The 22,741-nt window shown below is 35.0% G+C and overlaps 1 protein-coding gene across 5 annotated transcripts in view; it reads left to right on the top strand.

Annotated features, from left to right (window-relative positions):
* MBOAT2 (membrane bound O-acyltransferase domain containing 2) overlaps positions 1–17,125 on the top strand; it is an 83,840-nt gene extending 66,715 nt beyond the window's left edge. For 4 of the 5 annotated variants that reach the window (XM_053974493.1, XM_053974490.1, XM_053974489.1 and 1 more), the window contains 6 exons: positions 4,552–4,744; positions 7,043–7,146; positions 7,491–7,555; positions 12,266–12,398; positions 14,862–15,013; positions 15,517–17,125. In XM_053974493.1, the coding sequence (XP_053830468.1) occupies positions 4,552–4,744; positions 7,043–7,146; positions 7,491–7,555; positions 12,266–12,398; positions 14,862–15,013; positions 15,517–15,739 (870 nt within the window). In that variant the 3' untranslated portion in view covers positions 15,740–17,125. Of the gene's footprint in view, positions 1–4,551; positions 4,745–7,042; positions 7,147–7,490; positions 7,556–12,265; positions 12,399–14,558; positions 14,626–14,861; positions 15,014–15,516 lie in introns of those variants that run through there. The other variant, XM_053974492.1, reaches the window with a different exon arrangement.
* The last annotated feature ends 5,616 nt before the right edge of the window (positions 17,126–22,741 follow it).

Raw genomic sequence — 22,741 nt, 5'->3', positions numbered from 1 at the left:
CAATAAAATCTTGTGTACTAAAATGCTATTTCTGCAGAAAAGTGTTATGTAGTAAAACTATTGCAAATAAATGGAAGTAAACCAAACCTGCCTTGAAGTACCTGTATCAGTACTTCTGGACACACATCCACTGATTGCCTGATAGGACTTCCTGGCTTTTTACCACATAATCTTGCTAGTAATGTGGACAAGGTCAATAGAAATAAATATAAACCTATGATGGCTTCTTCTTTCAGGTAAGTGGTTTTCCTTAAAATTATTTGCTCTTAAGATGCTTGAAACGTTTGCAATTTATGCTGCATTAGCTTTTGACATAAAAAGAAAGAGAAGCTGTTTATGCTCCTGATACTTCATCTCCCAGCTGGTGTTAGAGAAATCTGGCTGCATTTTATAACACCAGTGAGTATTGTGTGCTTTTGGAGAAAGATGAATGACACAATTTTACTGCATTTGCTGTATCAATTATAATATTCATTGTCTTGTTCTAGAAGAATGTTTAAATACTATTAACCTTAAATTAATACTTTAAATTTGTTATTATTTCAAGAAGAATAAATTTTTAGGTAACTCAAAAAAATTTGAAATGTAGTGGGGATCAGCAAATGTTAATGTCATAAATAAAAAGAATCCTTGAGCTGAGTTACAGTAAGTTTCATTTTTTGTTAAATACAATTACATAACTGAAGTAGTTCATGCCAGCCTCCTCCTCTATCCTGTGTGTGTTGACTGCATGATGTTAACTTGGATTAGTACTTTTGCTGTGTTCATTGCATGTTAAATGAATCAAGTCACCGTATTAAAATTTACTTCTTATATCCCTCCTATTGTGCCTTTTTGCAAGCTATCAGTTGTTGGTGCTCAAAGTGGTGTCAACTCTCAGAAATTAATATCTGTCTTTGTAAGTTTCTTTTTATTATGGCTACCCTTAAAATACAAGATTCCTGTCAGCAGATATCTGCTTTCTTGCTTATTATGCAGAATCTTCCTACAGGTTATAATGTTCTTGCTTAAATATATATAGTTTTTGTCTGAGGTACCAACCTCTCCAGAATAATGTGCTTTAATACAGTTCAATATTATGTATTATGTACTGATTCTTTATCAAATTAAGAACAGGTTGATTCAAATAAAATTTTTGAAGATTCCTCTCTACATTTTTCAATCTATTTTTATATGTTATACATGTTTATGCAGTCATTTATTTCTAATATTTCTGAGCTCTGTGAGTGCTCAGAGCACTCTGTTTCTTCAATTAGAAAGAAACACCTTTATTTCTTCAATTAGAAAGCTGCTCCTGAATCCCTTTCTCCAATTAGGTACCTAGCTTTCAACCTAATTATATTCCCATCTAATTTATGCACATCTAGTTTTGTCCTGGCATTGTCTTCTAGCTTAAGTACCTCCTTCCCTTCCCAGTGTTGATCATATTTGATATTTTTATACAGGTATGCCCAGTTGTTCATCAAAACTGGATGAGACAGGTCTTTTTACCTTTTTGTTGTAAAATAATTTGTATTTCGTGCTTCTTCACAAAAGGTCAAAGTTATCCTGCATCTTACTGTCTTTTAATTCCTTAACAGAACTGTTATTTTGGTATGTTGAAAACTTAAAAGGGTAAATGAAATGAAACTTCAAATTACTTAATCCTTGTAAAAATTGACCAACCCTCCTATGTGACTGTGCAATTCAGTGATTTCCCATTTATGCTTTGGCAAAGAAAGGTTAATTAAGTAATAGGAAGTGAATGAATGTTTTACCAAATGCATTTCAATAGGGAATTGAAAAATTGAACAATTATTTTGTTGGTGTCATTGCACAGTGTTGTACTTTGAGTCAGATAATTTGATTTGTCTGAAACTAACTTGTCGTGAAAAAACAAACAAAAAGCCACCACAACCTACCAAACATACCACCACACCTTCCCATCAAAAAAATTTCCAAACAACAAATGTCCCCCCACAAAATGCCAAAGATTTAGGTTTTCATCTGATTTGTTTCTGATTTGCTTCTCTAAGGAGCAGGGAAATGAGCCAAACCTGCAGGGAAGGAGTGGAGGCAGGGCAGGACTCTGCTTTGCATTGCAGCCTGTGTTTGGCTTGGCTTTCAGAAACTGCTTAAACCAGTCTGGAAACAGCAGCTCCCCGACTTTGTAGAGGTGGGAGATTATCTCCACCACAGTTTTCTAAGGACAGTGTTGTCCCTGATTCTGATCTCTGTAAGTGGTATCAGCATGCTGGGATTTATAATGATTGAGTGAAGTAGTGCAATAAAAAAAAAAAAAAAAAAGTTGAATTTATGGCAGAGTACTGTATGAGTTCATTATTTTTTCTTAAAATAAATTTTGTTGAAACCCTGATATTCTTTTGTAAAAGAGGTGTTTTCACCTCCACAAGTTATTTAAGAACCTTAAGAGAAATACAAAGCATATTTGGTGTTGAATAGACAGGTGAGTGACATCTGTTTGCTAATAGAAAAATTGGCAAATACAGGTAGTGGCACAAAGCGGGTCTTTGAACAGAGAGAACATTATAAGTGGCCAAAATATTTTTTGAGACTTTATGGTCATCTTCAGATGGAAAGAACCTATTTTATATATTCATATTTATATTTTAACTTGCATGTTACTGTTACCAGCTTATAAGTATTGTTTCTCTGAAACAATATTGAACATGACTTGCAATTATGACTTAGGCCTTAAAGTTCAGTCATTGCAAATGTCTTCAGAACTTGGGGTGATGCCTTCTGATACTTAAAAATATCAGACTTTTGCATTTGTATTTGCATACATACCAGAATTAAAGATTCATTAGTTTCAGTAGTAACTGATTTTATGAACATACATTTCTATTTAAGATCCTGAAGGTGTTAAGCCAACTGAACTTTCCCTCTGCTGTAGCAAAGAGAGAGATTATTAATAGTTCTGGAATAACAAAGGAACACTTTTAGAAAATTAATGCTCTTCACATTGAACTCTTGTAATAGAATAAAGTATTAAAATGAAGCTCATTAGAAAGCAAGTGCAAACAAATAATTAAGCACCAGCTTTAACCATTAATAGTTGCCTCCTGAATTATCTGGCTGATGTTTTATTTTAAATCGCTGGGATTCCTGATCCTCTCTGAAATATCTTCTGAGATGAGCCAAGTGAAATATGTGCAAGATCCAAAAATACCCTCACTGTTTTACAGCTTTTCCAAGACTAATTCTTTAATCAGGTTGTACCTGGTTAAAGGTACATCTGTGCAACTGGGTGAATCTTTGATACTGTATGTCTTGCCGAAGTGTGCACTTTCAGTTGAACATTTACTGCCCCATTCTGTGTCATGGAAAAAAATTGTCCTTTATTTTGGAACTAGATGTTGAGCAGAACTCTCAGTGAAGCAGGATGTTATCTTTAAAAGTTTGGGTGGGTGTACTGGAACCAGCACAGACAGATTCTGGTTATATTTTTGTTCTGATGCTTCAAACAAAAGTAGATTGATTGTTTTTTTTTGTCAAGTTTAGTATCTGTGTAATTGTGATGTAAATTAAAACTGTAATGTTTAAATATTGAGATTACATAAAATAAAAGCTTGAAAATTGCATTTTAGTGAATTAGCTCTCAAGCTTCTCTTGTTGGTGCTTGGTTTAGTATTTACTGTGGTCTTTCACAAAACATGGTGTCTGCCCTTGGGATGTGGATCAGACTAGTGACTTAGAGCAGTCAGTGTCAGGCATATACTGCTCTGTATGTTTTATAATAGAACCTTAGAATTCTAAGTTCTACTGAAGATAGATACTCTTTACTGTGATGGTTATAGCAAAGCTGAGTTTTGAGAAAATTTGTGTAGGTCCTATCTGAGCAACACATGTGTACATATCTGTGAGCATATTGTTTGTACCATTGCAGCTTGATCACTCTGATTGGGAAAACAGGTCTATCTAGAACTGATTGGCTCAAATTTGGGCTGAAATGTATAAATAATTTCAGTATTTTAGTTGGCTTAGAATTTAGATGCTTTGATAATCTAACAGAGATGATTGATGTATTGAGTTGGGCAGAAGTTGAACACCTGCATTATGCTAAAGGGTCCTGAAAAGAAACTGAAGTTTTGCCATTGTTCTGGAATCTCTGCAGTGATAATCTTACTTTGTCCTAGATTATATGTTTTGTGTTATGATGTCTTAACAATTTAATTGCTTCAGTAATTTGACAAGAAAATAAGAAAAAAAAAAAAACCTGACTTGCAAAAGGTGCTCTGGTTATTAAAAGGGCTTTTAGAGAATCACTGTAGTCAGACTAGATTTATTGTGTTGGCCATGCTCACATCTTGATCAATATAACAATATTCCTCAAGTCTCTGTAAAATAAGAGATTTTTTATAAACTATTTTAAAGTTGCTAGTGTATATTTTATAGTTGCTGGTGTTGCTTCAGTAATATATAGTGTACATATTACTGAAAAATTAAGATATATATATGTCTGTATAGAGAAGGAAGATTTTAACTTTCCTTTGTTTCCAGAAGCTAAACAAAAAAATGAAGCTGATAGAATCTCCCTTAAATTTTCAGATAGCTGTGGCACAGAAACTCTTGATCTGTGGACTGTCCTTACTCTTCCACATGACTATTACAAAAACTTTGCCTGTGGAATACAACATTGATGATAACTTCAGAGCTACAGCATCATGGCCTGTAAGGTTTTTCTACCTGTATGTGTCTCTTATGGCTGCCAGACCCAAGTATTATTTTGCATGGACTTTAGGTAAGTATATGTTTAAAAATATAATAATAACAGAGCATGTATTGAGAGTCATCTGAGATGTGCACACTTAAGTGTGTATTTAAAAAGTGGCAGTGCCCTCTTGAGGCCTTAGGAAAACCTGATTGCATTTAAGTCTTTCAAGGTATTAAGTACATTGAATAGTGTCTCTCTTTTTGCAAAGCGATCACTCTTTTTGGAGGGTGATAGTGTTCCAATGAACAGTAACTTTAAAAGAAGAAAAAAAAGTAGTAAATCTAATCTGATGTACAATCCTTCTTTATGCTTGTGTTTTTAAAAAATTTATTTTGATACCTTTATTTTTGGCATATCTTCAAAGTTAATTTTAAACTCTTTCTGTGGTTAGTTATCAGTAATTTGCTTGATGTTATTCAATCACAAAGGAAAATTAATATTTTGGAATTCAGGTACATGATACTGTTGTTAATAGTAGGTGGCATTTTCAGAATTTGATGGGTGACAATTCAGTTTTAGCCTTTGTTTACTAAAAGTTTGAATGACTGTTGGGATAACATGCTTAGTAACTTATTTAAGATACTTGAATAGATTATACAGTTTAAAGAATATTTTGCATTTGCCTTCATGTTACTTGTAAAAAACATGTACAACAGGAAGATGCTTTATTTAAGTAAGCTGACATCTTGAAAGTGGCTCACACAACAGATTTCATCAGCTTCCTCCTCCTCCCCAGTTTTACGTATTTGTCTCATAGTTCTTTTGAGAGAAAATCTGTGGGAACAATGCAATAAAGAAAGCTTTAGGGTAGCAGAGAAGCATGACTCATTTACAGCTGCTGGTTTCATTCCTGGTCATTGAATTAAATGCTTTCAGCTTGTCTGGATATAGTAGTTCTGGGGCTTGTTATGGAAATAAATACTTCTGAATATTATGCTCTTATACACCCGTGTCATCATCTATAAATAGTAGTAGTCATCTGAAAAGTGAATAATTTCAGTTGGGCTTTTTTTTGCCTTTAATACTTCAGTTGGATTCCTCTTTGTGCAGTTGCTAGCAGTGTAGAGATAGCATTCCTCTGGTAAATACCAAAGAAAATAAACTATGGCAACTCTGTACTTCTAGTTTGTTAGCCTTCTTCCTTCCACTTTGTCTCATCTAAACTTATCATTGTAGGAGTAGAATATGAGGGGCTTTAAGAGTTTTACTGGATGTTACACCTTTGAGTTGTACATTACTATTCTTTACACTTAAAAAAAAGTGTTAATGAACTTAATTATTTAAAATGAATACTAAAATGCTAGTTAACAAAATGAGTACTTAGTCTGGTTACAGTCTTTGCATTCTAGCTTGTGAAAGATTATGGAGTTTGTGTCTCCAGCTGTTTCTAATTGAGCATAAAACTATTGCCCAGTATGTGAAGTTGGCGTAGCAACATCGGATGTAAGGCAGCAAATTTTGTTGCTTTCAAAGATGTTTTTAAAAAAATTCACAAGGAAGTAAAAATATTATAAATTCAAACACATCCCATTTCCTTGTGTGTGGCCATCCTAATTTGGAAAATACAGTTGAGGAGATTTTAGTGTCTGAACTAACAAAGCTCAGACAAAGGTGATGACTGAAAGTGACAGGCAGTAGAGATCCCTTGTAGTTTCCTGCATAGTTCAGATGACAGTAGCAGCTTTTTCCTAGGAAAAAATACTGTTTGTTTGGAACATCTGACCTTTGACATGCACTGTAAACACTTCCCATTCAAAGGTGTTGTAACAGAGCCCTTGTGCCATTAGTGGAAGTTTGACGAGCCCTGCATTCCTTAGAAAATGACTGGTTTTGTCTGTTAGGTCTGCACTGCTCTCTGTGGGGTGCTGTGAATGTGCACCTGCATGGAGGGAATCACACAATTTAATCTTTAAGCATCACTGTTGCTGCGTAATGAAGACCAAAGGCATGCATCTGAGCACTGAGCTGCTGTTTCAAATCATTCAAACCAGCCACTGTTTTGTAGTCTTGATGCATCTCACTGAGTTTGTTTTTCTGTCTGATTGCTCAAGCAAGTCTAAGTAGGTGGTATGGGAGACAGGGAACATCTGTACTGTGAAGTAGCTAGTGCTACCTCTCATTCTTATGCTTTTGTGCAAGTTTTTGAATTGGAAGCTAGTGTTGCTTGAATTGTTTTCTCTTTGTTCAAGTGATCCTCAGTATTTAAAAGAAAAAATAAGTGTAGTCTTTAAAATGCAATAAGTGTTTGAACAAACTACATGTTGCGTGATGCACAGTTTGTAATACAAACAGTTTATAATTAATTTGTTTCTTGTCTCATTGCAGCAGATGCAATTAATAATGCAGCGGGGTTTGGTTTTAGAGGCTACGATAAAAATGGAGTTACACGTTGGGATCTAATATCAAATCTGAGAATCCAGCAAATAGAGGTTTGTTTCTGGTTCTTTCAAAAAACCCACATGACCATGTACGTAGTTGCTCTTAATTTCAATAACTTTTCCTACACATTTGTTCCTTTAGATAGTGAATATGTTCTTAGTCAAAAATTATGTGTTCGCACCTTTAAAAAAAGGGTGGAAAATAGCCTGTTTTGAACATGTTCTACTTATCAGTTGACATCCAAAGTATTCTGTGGTTATAAGTGGTTGAGTAAATAACTTATTCAACTCATCACAAATTTGGGTGAGAGGATTTATAATTTATACAAAAGAATTTTGAAACACATTGTGATACTCTGCAATTATGGAAATAATTAGTTTGTTTTACTTTACAGTTTTCCACAAGTTTCAAGATGTTTCTTGATAACTGGAATATCCAAACAGCTCTTTGGCTCAAAAGGTATTTATTTCTTAAAGGAAATTTTTCTCTACTGAAGTTTCTTAGATGAATATTTCTTTGAAGATGGTATAACATTTGAAGCTAACTCCCACAAAACATCACTTGTTTAGCAACTGTGCAGGACATTCTTCTTGTAATACTTGAAGTAAAGTCTCTGAGTTTAGGACTTCTTTCGTAGTGTAAACTATCAGGTTATGCTAGAATCTGTTTTTCTTCACAGGCCATAGGGAACCTAAAACTGTTAATCTGTGGAGGTGTCTTTTTTCCCTCCCTTAGCATTCAGTCAGTGCATGTTGCTGAGAGCAGCAGGCAAAGTGTGCATCTCAGCCTGTGAAGGCTCTGCATTATTTTTAGCCACAGAGTGATACAGGAACTTCCATATGTTCTGTGAAAGAACTTTCTGTGCTCCTTCCATTATGAATGTATGACAAACATCAAACCCTACAATGTGCTGTCAGCAAAAATTCCAAATGACTCTCTCTCAGCTGCACTCTTTCTCCTTGCCTGGGGAACAGGTACAGTGCCCTATGAATTACATCATTCTGCTTCTTTGTGGTAAGGAGAAAACAGAAGTGTTCTTGAGTAGCTCATGGGTGCTGTTTCCCTTCTTCCAGTCAGACTGTTGAGCTGGTCTCCTCTCCACAGGTGCAAGTTTAACTGAGACCCCTATCTTGGGATCACTTAGAGGACTTTACCCCTTATTCTAGGATAGCTGGCATGTCTCTGGATGTCTCTTCCATCAAATTTCTTCATAGTATGTTCTCTTTCTACCATAATTTCATCCCTAAATATTTTGCTCACCCAATTTAAAAAAGAAATTGAATTTTATGTGATTATTCTGGTTGGCTCAATAATCAATGGAATCTATGGCTAGGATAGTCAATTTTTTGCAGGTATTGAAATGTAGCATTTAAAAAACCAAATATGTAATTTAGCTGTTTTGATTTAGTGAGAGAACAGAAGTTTAAAAATATTAAAACATAATAGGAAGAGGTTAGATTTCAACAGATTTTCAAATCTCCTAAATGGAATGATTCTAAACAAAAATTATTAGTGAAGAAGCATAATATTGCTCTTAAAAACTGAAAGAAAAAAAATGCAAGTCAGTTGCTCAGGGTGATAATAAAAGAAGATGTGAGGAAGAATTAAACCATCTATTTTAATAAGTATTTTTTAAAACAATAAGAATTGAATCCTTGGGGATGGTCCAAATTGATTCTGTCAAAGTGAAAGGGTGTGGAAAGATGGATGTTCTGTGAAAGGTTTGTTGCAAGTAAAATAGGTCCATAAATAGTGGTAGAGAATGTACATTTTGTTAATAATTTGGTTAGTTGCAATGTTCCAACAATTTGCATAGAGGATAAAATCATAGATTACTTTAAACATCCACTTTTAATAGCTCACTTTTTTTACCATTTATAGATGTACCTAAAACTTCAGTCATTTATCTCACATGAAATACCTGACATTAGCATTTGTTCTGTTCTTTTCTGATAATCATAGAAATGGAACCATCAGTTGAAGCCTGATTGTGTGTAAAAACAAACTTGTAAAAAATACAGTTAGTTAATGGAGCTACAGATCACAAAGAGGTTTAGTAAATATTTAATGTAGATCATAGTATACAGCAATTTAAAAGCATTATTGTTACAAGCATGTAAGTTAAAATAGATAGTTACATAGTAGCATATATCATTATATATCAGCATATATCATTATAACATTTCCTGGCTGGGAAAGTTATGTTCCCCTCAGCCTGTTCTTTCTCTTTTCGAAAGAAACCATCTCATCCCATTTGTCTTTGGTCATGTTCGCAAAACTTCTGTGGTTCTTTTTGCTCAATTCTGACATCTTTCCAAATCTCCTGTCTTAGAGTAGATGTAGTACTTCTGCTAAGACCTTCAAGAATTTTCCCTGACTTTTTAGAGGCAGAGTTGATTAATTTGAGTGGATTAGTTATAATTATTTTCCTTGGTTAATACTGTGATGTATTAGAAAGGCTGTTATCTGTCTTTTTTTGCAGCAGCAATCTACTGTTGATTCATGCTTAGCTGATACTCAGTGTTTCATACTGTTGATCCATATTCATACTCAGCTACACTTTTTGAGTAATGTTACAGGAATGGTACTGGTTTGTGTCTTCCACTTTTCTTATTAGATGTTCTATGCTTTGGACTTCATCTTGTTGATTTCAGAGCATCCTTCAAGTCTGCCAAGATCATTTTGGATTCTAGTGCTCTCTGCTAAGAAAACAATGCTAATCTCATCCATCCCACCTTCCACCTCAAAAAAGGAAGGGAAGACAAGGTGGAAGAAATACATCTCACTTTACCACCTAAGTTAGTAAAAAATCATAAAACCAGACTGAAGCCAGTACCTTGCTGAACAGTTGATGCATCGTCCCACTTCTAGAGCATCATGGAACCACCTATATTTGAATAGATTTTCTCAACCTGTTGTGATGACCATATTTCCTTCATTTGTTTCTAGGATTGTCAAATGAAGTATTTGAACATGATTTATTATTGCCAAATCCATGGAAGCATTTAAGTTTACTTTTTACTCTTTGAAATGGAGATCGGAGGAATTTTTTTGTACTGTTTTACCTCACTTACATTGATACAGCTGAAATTTGGTTAGTTAATTTAGTGACTTTTTTGTTCACTCCTGAATGCTCTCCAGGGATAATTTCACTACTTTAAACCAAATAAAGATTGAAGACATGTATCACTTTATTAATGAGATGTAATTAGCCACCAGTCACATACATTCAGAATTAATAACAGTATTAGAACACATAACATTTCACATGTGTTTAGTGCTTTGGTATAATAAACATTTTTAAACACTCTTCTGCAACTAATCCCAAGCAGATTAAAAAGCACACATGTATGTACACAATTACATGCAAACTGCATCTCCTCTCCTAAGGATGTGTGGGATACAAAACCCTGCTTGCATGCACTGCCTGTGGGAGATGTGGGTGCTCCAGCTTGGTGTGAATCTGGTGATTTCACATGTCCCTTAGAAAAGCCTGGCACAAATCCATGTGCCTGCAGCTGACAGGGATGAGACACTGCTCCCTGGCATGGTGCACTGCACTGACAGGCCCCTATCTGGATGCAGCTACTCTGTGTCTACCAGGGATGCTCTGTCTTGGTCAAGACAGGGGTCATTGTGTTGGTGGGGTGACTTCTGGCAGTGTCAAACGAGGTTTTGATTAAAAGTATTTTGCTCCAAGATGTCTCCCTGACTCAGCACATTTTCCTTTGCTTCCTAATGCTTTGCTACTCCTGAAGCTGACGGATTCTTTGTCAAAAATGTCTCTGTTTACTATTCAGCCTGGCCAATGTTGCTTTCCTCTTTAAGGTGATCTGTTTTGGGCAGATGTCCTCAGATAGTTTTAAGTATTAGGCCAGCCCCATGTTCTCATCTTAATTGCCACTGTGAGTGAAGCCCTTTAGCAAGCGGAGGGGGTTGTGCACACATCCCACTGAAGACTTCATAAGATAAAACTTACCACATCTATTTGATAGGAATAAACTGAATTAGGAAATTACACTTTTAATCTTCCCCTATTCAGATCCTGTCTTTTTACCTTCTGTTCTTCAATATAGGCTACATCTGTAGGTTTCACTAATCTTTATGTTGAAGTTGCAGTAAAGTAGTTAGATTAGTAGTGGATGTTGTGGCTCTCAGTATCATTATCTTGTCATCTTTGAATAACAGATGTGCATTCTCTTCTCTTTCTCTGTTACTTGTTATGTGGTTATAACACCTTTTTACATATTCATGTCTATAGGCTTATTAGTTAAAACTCATTTTTGTATGTTAGCCATAGATGTGTGCTCATGCATGCTTGTGGTGTTTATTTTTGCTTTGTTAGTTTGTATCTCTTTCCATATTTCCTATTGCTTTTTGGTTTTCAGATCATTAAAGGCATTAAAGAACTCTTGATGAAGCCATATCAGGACCATACCATGTTTCCTATAATTCTTCCACATCATGATGGTTTGTCTTTGTGTCATATAATGTTTTCTTCTAGAAGCCACCTTTCTTGGATTCCTTTTTCCCTTCTTCTTCCTTCTAGAATTCCTTATTATAGAACCTTGCCTAGTAATTCAGAGTCTCAATTTTAAAATAACACAGAGTTCAGCATTCTCCTTATTTGATACTCTCTCAGCACTAGAGTATTTATTACAATTTCATTGTCAGGCTCACCTAATTGTGTCACACAGACACATTTTCAACTGTAATTTCTTTATTATTCAAAATTGAAAGTAGTTATTAGTTTTGCCCTGTTCCTATAAGCTGCTCTTATTTTATGGAAAACATTCCTGACTCATCCCAACAATCTGGCAGTGGTTTGTGCCTTCCAGTGCAGCTTTTCAAACACATTCTTTGATGGCTCAAGATCCCTTATTAATGCCAAAACTCATCTTTGGATGTATCACTTCGTTAGGAATAAGGACAATGTGTGATGGCACTGAGCACAAGTTTAGCACTGAGGGCTGGAATCAAGAGCTGTGAATAGCTTTAAGCATTTTTTGTAAGCCGTCATATAGTGACAACATTATTAAAGAATAGAAAACTGCAATTGCGTTGAAACTTCTTTGTTGGAGATGAAACTGGTAAAAGTATAAATGATAGCTAGGAAGACTGGGTGATTTGTTTCATGTTACTTATTTTGAATTGTTTCTGACTTGCTAGAGTATGCTATGAGCGAGCCACCTTCAGCCCAACGATCCAAACCTTCATTCTTTCTGCCATCTGGCATGGGGTTTATCCAGGATATTATTTAACATTTTTAACAGGAGTACTAATGACATTAGCAGCACGAGCTGTAAGTACCAACCAAGTATCTTCTTAAATAATATGTTTTGTAAAAGCAAATTGATCATGTTCATTGCTCCAAAGATGCCCTTTACTGTTGATACACAATCTGTTTGCTAGTGGTGTTTACTTTTTTCATTATGAGAAAAATGGGAATGATTAATTAAAAGGAGGGCTTGATTGGTGGAAACAAACAAGACTATACACAGCCTATAACATCTCTGTAGAATATCTTTTGTGGAAGCTCTTCCTCTGTATTAACTGATGGTGTGTTACTATAGCATGCTGTGAACGGGTTGATGTTATCTAAAGTAATTTTGAAAAAATCAGTGATGATGAGTAGCTTAAAATTTGGGTGTCAATGTTATGTATTTCTAGTCTGCCTCATCCCTAATTTCTCTCCAGTACTATTGTGTAAGAATGATAACTAAAGCATGTTCCCCCTCAAGCAGCACATAAAAATCTCTAGTGCAGTTACTATTTCAAGTTGGCCAGCCAGTAGTGCAGTCACATTAACAAGCTTTTGCAGTTGCTATTCAGAACCATATGGAAACAGCAAATCTGCCAAGAAATCTCTTACTGTTCTGCCTGAGAAAGCTGTATAAGAACAGAGACAGGTTTATCAGTCACTCAGTGGAAAAGAGGAGCAAATTACACATCAGATCAGAGGACTGTAACAGAGCACTTTCTTGTTGAAAGAACCAGGGGAGTGAGAAATTAAGCAGACCGCTCTGTGGTTGCTATAATAGCTAGGGGAAGGTGGTACTTGAGATTTAGATTGCTACTACATCAATAAAACAAATGCTTCTCTTTCTTCACAAGATATGGGTGTAGTCCTTGTTTGACAGAACCGACTCCTTTCTTTACAATAGACAGTGCTTTCTTCTTCCAGATCTATCACAGGGAACTTTTGATATTTATCGACCAGGGCCTGGAGCAAAAGCCAAGTTTCTGGGAGAGTTCACAGATAAAAGTTGTTTAGCTAGTGAGACAAGTCCAGTAAATTGGAGTGCTCACTGCCCTTCATCCTAGGCTTCTCCAGTGGACTATATGGTATTCATGATTCATATGTATCAATCAAAAGGCTAGTAAAAAATATTTGGAATTTCTGTATCAACAAGTACTTAATATTAACTAAGATATGTTCGAGCATATTTGTTATTTAACTCTACTAGTCTTTAATTGCAAAGTTTGGCAACAGTGATCCACACTTCGTTCTGTTATGCCTAAGCATGTATCCAACTTATTTTACTGCCTTTAATCATTACAGATTTCATAACTGGGTGTTTACTAGTGGCAGCCATAGATTTGTGTTAAAAGTTTTTCTCCAAGTCCTAAAATACAAGATTACAAGAAATTTTATGAAGCTTATCTGGGTTCTACAGAACTCAGGAACAAGTCCTTGCATGTGACCATAGGAATAACTAGAGGGAGGTGGCAGAATGAAGGGTATGTAGCTAGAATTACTTGTTTGACTTAACTAAGTAAAGACTGAGTGGGAATGTGGTATCTACAGGGCAATTAGAGTAAGAAGAACAAGAAGGGTCAAAAAGAGTTTTTAATGTAAAGAATTAAATCAGCAGGAGCTAGCCTTGGATACATTCTTTGGAATGAGGAGTTCTAAAGAAACTGAGGTTAAGAAAGCTGAACAGTGTGCAGCTCTGGTGTGCAGCTTTTCAGAGAGCACTGCTTCAGTGCAGGTGACCAGGAGGTGGCAACTGTGATATCAGGTTGGGGTCAAAGACTGAATTGAGCCCATCTTAGTTTGTCAGCATGTAAGACTGTGAGCAAGGATAACACTTCAGTTAAAGGAAAGAGAGGCAAAGATTTACTGATGTCTTTATAATTATAGACTTAAATAAAACTGAACCCAACCTTATGTGGGATTTGGATTTGGGTTTTTTAAATACTTCTGGTATTCAATCTTATAAGCAGAATTTTAGAACAAAAGAAGACTCAGCATAGAAATTTGAGTAATTTTTAATAATCCCACTTGACAGAAGTTAAGGCTCCTGAAATATGTAATTAGAACTGATATTTTATATATTCTGATATATCCCCTACTTGCCTTAAAATATATTTTATTAACAAGTGTATGAAAATGGCTTACTATATAGGAGATTTCGTCAGAATTCTGGCCTTCACTTACTCCAACCCTCTGTATTTACAGAATGGCTTGATAGAATACAGTGTCTGCCTCATTCATACAAGCACTGCAAATTTGCATTGGATTTAGGGTAGGATTAATTTACTTAAATTCTGTTTAAATTGATAAATGTTGAAATTCCCATACTGAATGAATTGCAGGGAATTTGAGCCAATTCTTGTTGAAGTTAATGGGCATTTTGAATAGTTCAAATATATTTGACCAAACTGTAGCATGTAAATGCATCCTGTGACTTTTGTGTCAATGCAACAAACTGAGCTCTCAGGGTTTATTCCTCAGCTAATTTAGTATTACCTGCTTTTTCAGATAAGAAACAATATCAGACACTATTTTGTTGAATCTCCTGCTGTTAAACTATGTTATGATATTGTAACATGGATGGCAACTCAAGCAGCAATAAGTTACACAGTCGTGCCGTTTGTACTGCTCTCTGTAAAACCCTCTTTCACCTTTTACAGGTAAGCACATTCTACATGTTTCCTTTTCTTTCCCTTGGAATAGAAGTATTTTCAGTGGTAGGAGATTTCTGAAACTATTTTAGTGACACAATTCTAAGATTGATTTGTAGCTGAGTGAACTGTATTTCTAGTGCTTGAACAGTGTGTCTTGTGTTGCTCACACTTTTATAACAGACCTATTTTTCAGGGGGCAGGGAAAAAAACCCAGTCAAAAACAAACCCAGAGGATACCTCTGAAATGACTGTATGCCCTTGAACTATTTTATAGCAAGACTAGATATTGACTTCCCAGAAATAACTTGTGAAAAAAGTTGAAAGCAGACTTCTGTTCACTTTATACCTTGATACATTCCTAAATAATGTGAGGGAAGACTTAATTTCTGATTTTCCCCTTATTTTATTTTTCTTAAAGGAAATATGAATGTTTTCATATCTTATGTGCAAAGTATATCTGTTAGAGTGGTCAGAGTTTCATTGATTTATTATTTCTGTTTGGTTTTTAGCTCCTGCTATTTCTGTCTTCATATTGCCAGCATCCTGGTGTTGTTGGTATTTCCATTGAAAAGGACTCAAAAAGGAAGTAAAAAGCATGAAAGTGTCCAGCCTGTGTGGTCCAGAAAACTAGAAGAAGAAAGTCTTTTGCAAAAGAACAATTATTCCACAACAAATAATAGTTTCAGTCAGAAACAAGAAATAACCTGCAGATATCAAGCATTAAAACAGTGATTGAGGAAATGCTATGATGAATATATTTTGTATGTTTTCAGAAACCCATTTTTAGCACCTTTTAAAGGGGTTTGTATTTGTTTGCAAAGATATTTAGTAAGAAAAGAATGCATTACCTAGGAAAATCACATACAGTAGCAAGACTGGAAACAAAACAAATTAACCCCTCCCATGCCATGTCCCTGTGGATCACGCCTTATATGAAGATATTACCATTATTTCAATGGGCACTCAGGACTTGCAACGTATGTCCATAGGGTCATATGTGTGCCCTTTGCCGAATGTACGTTGTGTATCCCAAGGCACTGATGGGGTGGAATAAAATTGTGTCAGTCTAGGATTAACAAATGGAAATTAATTTTTCCAACTGAATTACTTGCCTTAAACCCTCTATTTACTGAAATATTGTTTCTAAGTGGGTATTTCAAGTTTGATTTTATGTAGAAAGTATTTCAAATATATAACACTATGTGCTATAAAGAAGATAATGAGAGGAAATACAAAGTCACTAGAAGACTTTGGAGTCTTTCAAATGGAATTGCAATAAACATCTCAGTATTTGGAGGGTTTTCTTATCTCAAACTATTAGAGTACATTACAGAACTGTAAACATTGATGCCAAATTATAGTTAGGTTTCTTTGATAAAGAGTATAATTACTCTGAATGGATTAAAATGGCCCTTCTGAATGGATTAAAAACACCTGAAGATTTACCTTTTCCAGGGGTTGATAGCTGTAATGTAGGTTTCTTTTATTTTTAAGTACCTAAACCCAGTAATACACTGCCAAGTGGGCTTTGCAGCCAGAGGGGAAAGACAGCCACAAGGCACAGAAGACAATGTGCAAGAACTGGGATTTCAATGAAAGTGCAGTTTTGCCCTTAAATACCATAAATACTTGTTCTAGAATAGAACTGTTTTACAAAATGTAATTTTTAATACTTAAAGTTATTTTGAATTTCAGGCATCAGTTAGTTGATGATGCTTTCAGTATAAAACAGCAAAATTACCTTGAAGTTCCAGCACACAGGTAGTCAAACATGAAATGACTATCACTACCAATTTCTGTATGCTTGGTAATTGATGAACCATTATCCAAAGAAGTGTGTGAATTTGAGGAAAAGCTTTTTCCTTGAATTAGAAATTTAGATGCAAATTTCATGTCATATTTCTGGGTAACATAATGAAAGAAAGAAATCCTTCAGAATATCTGGCTGTCTGAATTATGGAAGAGTGTCAAGGAAACAATGTAGTGGTTATATCTATTTCCAATCATTTATTGTGATGATGGTTAGTGCTAGAGTACTACTGTTAAAGGGCTACATTTTAATTGCATATATTCTGTATTTTCATATAATTTTTTAAGTAAACACAAGCTGTTTATCCATGTGGGGTTTATTCTTAATTTTAAACCAGATACAAAATAATACCAGAGAAAAATAATGCAGCTGGTTGATTAATAACTAACAAATTATCGAGAAAATTTTGTCATAATATTTTGAAATGTAAAGTTTTCATCAAATATCTAGCTCCAGTTGGATGAGTGTTCTTACTACCACAAGTGCAATGATGGATATATCCCCAGCTTTGGGGATATTGCCACACAGAAATCATCACAGTACTCCCTGAAGGACTAGACCCTAAGTTAGGTCAGAGTTGTTTCCTTGCTGTCATAACTCTCTGGCCCTTGGCTCCTTGCCTAAAACTCCAGGAGGAAGAGAACTTCCCATATATGTAGGTTAGCACTAATTAATCTACTCAGAAAGGGGGAACTGAATATGAAATGAGAGTGGATGAGTGTGTTTAGATGAGGAGGGATGTTCATTGTTTCAGTGACAGCTGTATTATCTTTAAGATAAAATAATCTGACTTCTAAATCCTTACTTTGATTGCCCAGGTAGACTTCCCCTAACATGGGGTTGTGGTTGTCATACACTTCTTTGACACCACGTTATGGTTTTCTTTTTGTTAATAAGTAAGGGTATGCTAGTTTGTTTGAGCATCCTTGTTAGATACAGAATCAGGAAAGACATTTTTTTGCATTCTGTACTTGAAGGGACATTTACATAAAGGAATAGAAAAAGATTTGCATATTTCAGGGTGGGTAAGTGGAAATAGGACTGATTCTTTCAGCATTTGTTACTCTTGAACTTAAATTCATCTTATTGGTGCAGTCTCCAAATCTGTTTAAGAAAAACCACTTTTGCATGCCAGTACAATGTGCTGTTTTCCTATTTATCTTCTCATACTCTTGATTTACTGTTTTGGCATGCGTGCCCATGTGTGCTGTGGAGGCTTACTAATTCTTCTTTATGAAATATGGAAACAGTTGTAAAGGCTCCCAGAAAATGGGCAGATTTAGGGTAGTGCAGACTGGTACTTCAACATGAGTGAATTCAGAGGTACAGTTTTTTTCAGAACTTCTTTATGTAGGGAAGTTGAAACAACTAAGAAAATACATTCATACTGTCATTGAGTGCAGGTGGCAAAATACAGGTTTCAAAATTGGACATGACTTTTTTCTTTATGATTTGAACTCATTAAGTAATTGCAACACAAGAAAATGATGACAATTAATTAATTCTGCACAGAATTTAAGTATAGTGTCCTGGAATGTACCCTTTAAATGCCATTGTTAGGTACAAAAGTACTTTGAACAAAAATCTGCTCTTCATGAGAATGAATTCTCTTGAGGACTATGGAAAGAACTGTTTTATTTTAATGGCAGCACCCTGATTTTAGTCAGACTGGGGTTTTGATATCTCTTTCCCTCTGCTTTATTTGTTTTCTGCCTTGCTATCACACTGGATCCTTTTTATCCATTCAGTCAGAAAGTCAAGAGCAGCCTGCCCTAATGCTTTAGATAATTTTTAGGTTTTACACACACCATTTGGTAATACTGAATTTGAAAGGATGGCAGTGATTTTTATTGCTCTTCCTGACAAAAATTTTAGAAAGTATGTTTCCTATAAATGTTTTGGACGGTTTTAAAAGTATTCTTTCACTTATTAAATAATGTATATCCAAAAGGTTAAAGCGTTTCCTGTATTGCAGATCAGCACACGATGAAAAGTAAACGCAACATATCATTCATAATTTTACGGTGCTTTGCAGATATTTGCCTATTGTGAACAGGTCATTCAGGCACTTAATGAGTTAATGTTAGTAAATGTAGTCACCCCGATAGTAACTATTTGCTTGCTTAATGGTTTTTAACTACTATGATTCTGTATTAATGAGAGAGATATATTTTACATATTTAAATAATACTTTCAGTGGTGCCCACTACTGTTGTAATCAAAAAGGCTTTGTTAACTTTGCAGTTACAGATATGCCCTTCTTATTCAGGAAACGTATTCTTCCCTGGCCATTCCTTAAGTTGACATGTAGACAAGATTTCAGTAATTGGTGACATTTGAAAATGTATCACATGTAAAAATATTGGTATGCATTTCAATGTGCTCTTGATAACAAATCACACTTCAGTGAGAAGACCATGAAGAGACCTTGGTCTACACTGACATACGGTATAAGTTTTACCAATATAGTAAATTATTTATTAGAGGAATTTTACACTTGAAGAACTTGTTCTGTTTCCTCCAGGGGAATAATTAATATTAAAATAAATGCTAGGCTTGTATGACAGGATGCACATTAGGTAGTTTTGCCTCTTTTGATGGCATTGATTTGGATAGTGGTAAAATGTCTTCTGATGCAGAGGAGATGTTTGAGATCATCACCTCCTGTCTAATTCATATCAAAAGTAATTTTAAGAAAATTTAGATTTTTTTTTTCTCTTAGAAGCTTTGCAAACAAATTGTTGACAATTTGTTTAAATACGTGGTCAAATGTGTCTTCACGTTTGCATAAAAATGTGTAACTTGATTATATGTGAACTTTCACATGTTCAACTTTATAAGTTGGCCTTGAAAGAAATTTAAAAGCACAAATTACTATAATTTAGGCTTTAATTTCCCTTATCTTTAATTCTTTCACTTTGTAATTCTAATTGAATTCTGAAATCAGGCTTGAGAATTTGATTTTCATTGAAAATTTTGAAATACTACCATCCATGTAGATCAGTGTTAGAAAAACAGATGGAAATAAATTTAAGGATTTTAATATGATGCAGACTATGTATAAAAAAATACACATTAGTTCTGTGCTGATTCATCACAGTATTTCACTACATGATTGACCTTTATGTATTTATTTAGGTCCAATAATACTCTGAACTGCACTTGGTGTATTTTTTTAATTTTCCAGTTTAAAAATCAATTGACAATAAGTACTTCAATAAGCATTTAAATGCTACTCTGAATAAGTAAGCAGACACTTTAATGAATTGAGCCTACTCTCATAAGATTACCAGATCTGTGTGCATCTCAGCTAGTTTGCACTGTCCATCTTCATCCTCAGAGTCTTGGTGGAAAAGGATGACAGTGGAGAAGTCTCTGGTCAGAACGTGTCCCATCTGTGGTGGAAGGGTTTGCCACAGTTCCTGCAGGGAGCTAACCCTGTGTGCAGAGCTTGGCAGAGGTTCTACTTGCTTGTGACCCAGGCTGCAGCTGCTCTATACTACATCTGGCTGGATTTTTGACATGTTTGCTGCTCTAATCTAGATATTTTGCAAACACCATGAAATCCAGGTATCCACAAAGTCACCCTGCAAAGTTACAATTACAAATACTGCAACACTTGTTTATTATGGTCAAAGCTAAATGAAAAAAAGATTTCTTAAAGACTTGTTTCAGAATGGGCTTGTTGTAGGTTTTTTACAAAATCTTAACCATCAAATGTATCCATTTTCATCACATTAAATATTTAAACCACAGTTTTGCTCACTTTAGGTATACAAATGTGCAAAAGCAAATGTTGCCACTTTATCATCATTTGTGCATTAGCTGTGTGTCCAGTGACTTAGACCTGGTTTTGGTTGTAGATGGTTTCAGATTTTCTGAACCCATGTACATATCCATATAAACATTGCATAAATTTTGAATTGAAAAACTGTGTGACTTCAGAGGTCTGAGGTTGGGCTACTTCTGGAGGAAGGTTTTTGTCTTGCTTGTGACTCAGTCCAGCACCTTATTCCAAACAAACCTCTTGGCAAAAGAAACCCCTGCACAATCTTCTTCCTTCCTTTTGTTCTCTAAGGGGGAGGTACCCCAGGCTGGATTTTCATTTAGGTTTCACTATAATATGTCATATGAATAAATAGCTGGGGTCCATGCTCTAGCCAGATTAGACTTGAAAACTGGGACAGTGTAAAATGAAAGAAAAAATTGAGAAAATGGGGTGCCTAGAGCCTGGTAATCAGAAAGTGCAACACTGCTTATTAAAGGTGCAACAATTACTACAATAAGTTAAGGAGTATTTGCCTATGCATCTTTTGCCTTTCTCTGTGTTTTTCAGTTCTCTTTTCATCTTTTCTTTGTACCTTCTTTTGTCCAGTGGTGTTGACCGTTTCTGTGGAGAATCTGCTGATGTTTCTTACTGTGACAAAGGTGTCAAAATGCTACAATAGTAATTAGGTAGTTACTCTAAAATCCCAGACCTCAGATGTGTTCTAGATCAGTTAGAAGAGAACATTCAAAATGTATTGGATGCAAATAGTGTAAGATGGGTACTATAGCATTATTCAAAGATGTTGTAATAAGTTATTCAATTTAAGAATTTAAAATATGGAACTTTATTCTTTCCTGCCTTGATTACACACTCAAAGGAATAGTTTTACCTCAATGCAGAAGTAGTTATGCCTCCAACCACCCGTATGTTAAGGTGAGAGAACACCCCTAAAAGTGGATAGCTACAGTATTCCTAAATTTGCCTTTCCTGGTTCAGATTATAATACATTGTCAGTGAATTTCATTTTTATTATTCCAAAATATATATTTTTTAAAAAGTGTTATTTTTCAACAGATCCATAAACTAGGTGTTGGTGTATGGTAAAATTAAAATACCACTGTTAGTTACACTGTGATTGTGATATTTTAATAATTACTTATTTCTAATTTGTCTCAGCAGTGCTGCAGAAGCAGCATGCTGTTATGTTTTAAAGGTGTTTTTAACTTGCCTATAAATGTTCTTTTCTAATTTGTGTCTTTAAATCTGATTAAACTGTAGTTTAAAAAAAGTGAACTTGTTTTTCTAAATTCTTTGCTGTCTTATCTTTAACGAGTGGAGAAGAACAAAATTATTTTAATGCAGTTTCTCCTTTTTGCTAAATATACATTGCATGCATTTACACTGTTATTTGGAATGTTCTAGTTCAAAATTGCATTTATTTAGTTTGTTTTCTAGAGCTTATATATAATTATATGTATATAATTATTTTTCAGTAGAGCTAGTAAACAGAATTTTGGATCTAGCCTCTTGTTAGTTAGGAAAGGTGCTTAAGCAATTTAAACCCTCCATCTCAGAGCAGGTTGCTACCCAATGAGTGCTACTTCTGGATATGACAACTGGGGTGTTTTTAGCTTGAGAAATGGAAACCTCATAACTGAGAAATCAAATTTGGTGCTTTGCAGAAGCTGTTGCTTTAATTGCTGGTTCCAAAGAAGTAGGGCTAAATGTGTACCATACGTGCACATTTTTTTTTTTCTTTTTGAAACTCAGCTACCAGGACCCTGATAAGGCAGTTTCTGTTGGCTGGTGACAGTATGTCAAAGCTGGCTGAGACTCCTGGACCTGCAGGTTTTTACCATGTGAGCTTAGACTGTTGGAGAAAATAAGAGATATTAGGTGTCACTACTAAAGAACGGCTGTTTCCATCACTTCCTGTCTCACGCTGAATCACTTTCTCTCGGAGTTCAGAATTCTCTTTTAGCATTATTATTTTAGCATCTTATTTCATAGGAGATGAAAATACTTGCCATTCCAACACAAGGGACTACAGATGCAATTTTAAAAGGTCTGGTGTTGTCATTTTAACCAGAAGTTAGACTGCAATGGAAATTGCCTTCTCAAATACGCATTCACAACAGAGTCAGTCAGGAGTATG

Source organism: Vidua macroura, chromosome 3, assembly GCF_024509145.1.
Source record: "Vidua macroura isolate BioBank_ID:100142 chromosome 3, ASM2450914v1, whole genome shotgun sequence".
Taxonomy (NCBI): domain Eukaryota; kingdom Metazoa; phylum Chordata; class Aves; order Passeriformes; family Viduidae; genus Vidua; species Vidua macroura.
This window is presented reverse-complemented; position numbering and strand designations above follow the sequence as displayed.